At 62.0% G+C, this 4,325-nt stretch overlaps 1 protein-coding gene across 1 annotated transcript in view; it reads right to left on the bottom strand.

The window, feature by feature from the left end:
• The window catches only part of NR2F6 (nuclear receptor subfamily 2 group F member 6), a 3,531-nt gene extending 2,375 nt beyond the window's left edge, over positions 1-1,156 (bottom strand). The window contains 1 exon segment of the mRNA XM_019472204.1: positions 967-1,156. Coding sequence (XP_019327749.1) covers positions 967-1,156 — 190 coding nt within the window.
• Positions 1,157-4,325: the final 3,169 nt, after the last annotated feature.

Genomic DNA, 4,325 nt, shown 5'->3' with positions numbered 1-4,325 from the left:
CCCCCCGCCCCCCTCCATGCTGGCTGCAGTGGAGCAGGGCGATTGCTACCCAAGGTCATCACATGGCGGCAATCATTTATTTGCAAATAAAACGTCCATCTTGGAAGCATCGTTAACCCTGGGGCACTCCCCCTCCTAATTGCGTTCAGGGAGAGCCATTTTTCAGCTCCCCCCCTCTCCCATTAGCGCCCACTATTTGCTCAGTCCCTAGTAATTAATTTATGGGCTGTTCATGAGCCACTTAAATGAGAGCTCTAAATCATGCTAAGTGGCAATAATGCCATCTCGACTCCTCCGGAAAGGAGGGAATTACTGTCCTGCTTCCAGTATCCTTCCCCCCCCCTTGCTCCTCGCATTAATGCCACCTGCCGCTGAGCAGCCCCGGCACCGCAGCAGAGCCTGCGCCAAGCCCCCGGCATCTCCATCCCCGCGTGTGCCTTGGCACAGCCCCATCCTGCCGCGGGGATTTGAGATCCCAGCTCTGCTTCGGGCTCGACCCTTCGTCCCATTCGCAGCTGCCTGGGAAGCATTTTGGGGTTCGCACCCCTGGGCGACGGGCAGCAAGCAGAAAGCCGCCTGGGGATTTGCATGGCTCCGGCCATGCCGGGAGCCCGTCCCAGCCGACCTCCACCGTGCCTGGGGCACCGGGGCTGTCCCGGCTCCAGGTGTGTCACCTTATCAGCTCAAGGCTCTGGCTTTTCCAAACAAACACCACCTGCACTGCCGGCACCGAGGGCGATTCAAGGAGGAAAAAAAAAAAAAAGGGGCAAATGGGGGGTTTTGCTGCAAACCAGGTTCCTGGAGAGGTGGGAGAGCGCCCAGCCACAGCGGGAGCAGAACGGGCACGGGCAGCCCGGGAGCAGAGCAGGCACTGGGAACCCTCAGCCGGCACTGCAGCAGCCCCACACTGCAGTGGTGGGGTTCACCGGGACCCCTCAGGAACCATCCCCGTGATGTTGGCCTTACCTTCCTTCCTCATGCCCACGCGGAAACACTTCTTCAGGCGGCAGTACTGGCATTGGTTGCGGTGGTGCTGGTCGATCTGGCAGTCGCGGTTGGACCTGCGGGCAGGACCGGGCAGATGAGGTGCCGGGGAGGAGCGATGCGATGCCGCCGGGGGTCCCCGCACCCCGCCGAGCTGCTCCGCCACCCACATCCCCGCCGCCCTTGGGCAAAGCCCTTCACCTCTGAGCGCGGCCCCCTCTGCGCCAGCCGTGGTTGTGCCACGCCGGCCCCCGGCATGCAGACACAGGTGCTCCCAGGCGGCACTCAGATGCTATGGAAACAGAGCGATTTCCTACAGCAGGGGCTGCCAGTTCGTGTTGCCAGCGATGCCCAGGGCCGTAGGAAAGCTGGAGAGACCCCTGGGGCACGGGGCTCCCATCCTCAGGGACGTGTAGGGATGGGTGCTGGGGAGCGATGCCCCGTGTCCCGGCACGTGGGGGGGGGGGGAGGGGCGGGGGCGGCGGAGCAGCCCCCAGCCTCACCGCCAGACGTGCAAGGAATTTCAACTATTTCCTACAGGGCTGGGGCTGCCCCCGCAGTGCTGAGCCTGCGACCCCTCGGGCACCGAACGCTTGTGGGCGTCCCCCATGGCGACGTGCAAGGAATTTCAACTATTTCCTACAGGGCTGGGGCTGCCCCCGCAGTGCTGAGCCTGCGACCCCTCGGGCACCGAACGCTTGTGGGCGTCCCCCATGGCGGTGGCATGGCCCCGCATCCTCCATGCTCCGGTCTGGCCTCGACCGGACCCTGCGAGCGTGGCAAAGCAAAACCCTACGGCTCTGGAGCAGCGGTGCACATGCCTCCAGCCCCAGTGCGGGGTCTGCATGGGCCGGAGGGATGCTTTCCCCCCCGAGCAACCTTGGAGCCTGCAAAGGGGGTCGCGCCCACCCCCTGGCACACGGGTCCTGCCCCAGGCAAGGAGCCGCGGGCACCAGGCAGCCCCTGCACCATGCATGGTACCGGCCACCACCAAAGCCAGCCGCTGACCGCTGCTCCTGCGGCATCGTGGGGAGCGACACGCTGGGACAGGCTGCGAGAGACATTCCCAAACGGTATCATTAGTGTCCAAACCCCCCAGCCCCAATTCCCAGGGGCCACTCGCGCTCACGGTCCCCACACAGCCGAGTGATGCAGTGGGGCACGGGTGACACTGGGCGCTCGCATCCCACCCGAAGGCTGTCGCAGCGAACGGGGAGGAAAGGGGGTTATCAGCAAAACAGCGATAAATTAAGGCGTATAAAGCAGCAGCCAAGAAAGTGCAGGCAGGGCCGGGTCGTGCTGGCGTCCGGCAGCAGCTCGGCTCTGCCTGGGAATCCTGACATGAATCTCTTCATCCCTACACGACTCCAGAGACGAGACAAGCAGGGATTCCCACCGCGCTCAAACCGGAATTAATTCACCCCGAACATCACCACTGCGCTTAGCACATTTTAAAATGTGTTGCTGATAAAAAGTTATTCCAGCGGAGAAGCGATAGCTAATCAAAACGTCAGGTTACATCTTCATCAGCCGTCTGCACCGTGGCGGGGGCAAAGCTCCCGGCACCGCGGCCGAACCTCCCGGCGGGGGCCTGGCTGACCCTCACCGTGGCCTCAGGGCACCGTCCCCACCACCACCACCAGGAAAACCCAAAAATCATCTCAGCTCCCGCCAGCGGCTCGTAGCAAGTTTCCCAACTGATAGGCTGCAGCGACCTGGGAAACTGTGAGAATACAAAAGGCGTATACTGTGCTAATTATGTAATTAGAACATGTAATTATTTAGTGCAAGAACTAAACTGAATCCAACTCACTTTTAATATTCAAATTAGAGCAATCTTGGCTTGATACTGCTTTTGACTCCTTGAACAAAGCAGATGCCAGGGCTGCCAGGGGAGCATTGTTCCCGGCCCCTCCAACACTTCACTCCCTACTTGGAAAACCAACATTTTTCCACTGCACCAAATCACTTCCCAGCACAGAGGGGGGGAAAAACCCCCAAACACCTGAAGTAGGCGCCCAGATACCAGTGACGAGCACGGGATAAAATCTTGGATGCTCGTAGCCCCTCCATCACCGCTGCAACCTAAGTGGCATCTGGGACGCAGAGTCCGTCCCTCTCCCGGGGAGCCCTGATGTGGCCTTTCCTTTGTTCCAGGAAACTGGAATTTCTCAAAAGCCATATGTATTTCCCCATCTTCAAATCATTAATCCTGAGCAGCCGCTCGGCTGAGTCTGCTGATCAGATCCTGCTGATCAGATGGGGAAACTGAGGCAGGGCCAGGGATGATGCACACGCTGCATCCGCACATGCTGCATCCACGGCAGGCGATGGGGAGGATGCTGCAGGACCAGGGGGGTAACAGGAACTGAACCCTGCCCCACGCCGGCAGCTCCACGGCTGCCTCGCCTCCCGTCAGCCGGGACCCGGCAGCGCCGGTGCCGGGAGCTGCCAGGAGAGGAGATGCTGCGCATGGGGGAGGACGAATCTAGGCCGCCCAAACGAGAGCAAGGCGGCTCGGAGACGGCTCCCGCTGCAGGAGCAGCGCTGCCCCTTCCCTTCCCGTGGCGTCTCAGCACCACGAGACGATGCTCGAAGCAGCCGGCCCCCCTTGGGCGGGGAGAAAACAGGGTGCAGAGGTGGGGTGCCCCTCTCCCAGCCTGCCTGTGGGGTGCCCAAGGCCGGGATGCGGGTGCCATCCTCGCAGCACCCTCACTGGTTTAGCAAACACCCCTGGGAGTGTTTGCACGTGGATCCAGACCTGCGAATGGACCCCTATATACACATTTACCTCCCTGGGAACAGCCCAGGGCCGGGGGTCCCCCACGCGTGCCAGCCAGCCCGACGCTCGTTTCGAGCCCAACAGAAACTCCAGAGTTATTTGCAGCTCCAAACTTCGCAGGGGTCGTATCCTGGTCCTGCTGGTGGGCCCGGATCTGCTGCAGCGCTGGCCCGAGCGTGGGCACCGGCGGGGGCTGCAGCCCCTCTCCCCGGCATCTCACCAGATCAGCGCCCGCAGCACGCCGGGCTGTTGACACCTCCGGTTAAAATTATACTTGCTGCCGCACTGGTGCTTTCTCCGGGTAGAGCGGCCGTGACCGAAGTGACTCACAGCCACGGCGTGTTTTCAGGCATTAGCCTGGAACGGCAATTAATGCCGGAGCAGAGCCGGGCGATGACGAGGACCCGGACACTGGCTGTGCCCCACCGCCCAGGGGACGAAGCAGCCAGGGCATCCATCCCTCCGGGGGCTGGGGATGCACCGGACAGAGGGGCTGCTTATGTGGGGTGCAGAGCACGGAGGGACCCCGTGCTGCAACCGGGGTCCCCCCGTTAGTGCT

This window comes from Aptenodytes forsteri, unplaced genomic scaffold, assembly GCF_000699145.1.
Source record: "Aptenodytes forsteri isolate BGI_AS27 unplaced genomic scaffold, ASM69914v1 Scaffold147, whole genome shotgun sequence".
NCBI classification, from domain to species: domain Eukaryota; kingdom Metazoa; phylum Chordata; class Aves; order Sphenisciformes; family Spheniscidae; genus Aptenodytes; species Aptenodytes forsteri.
This window is presented reverse-complemented; position numbering and strand designations above follow the sequence as displayed.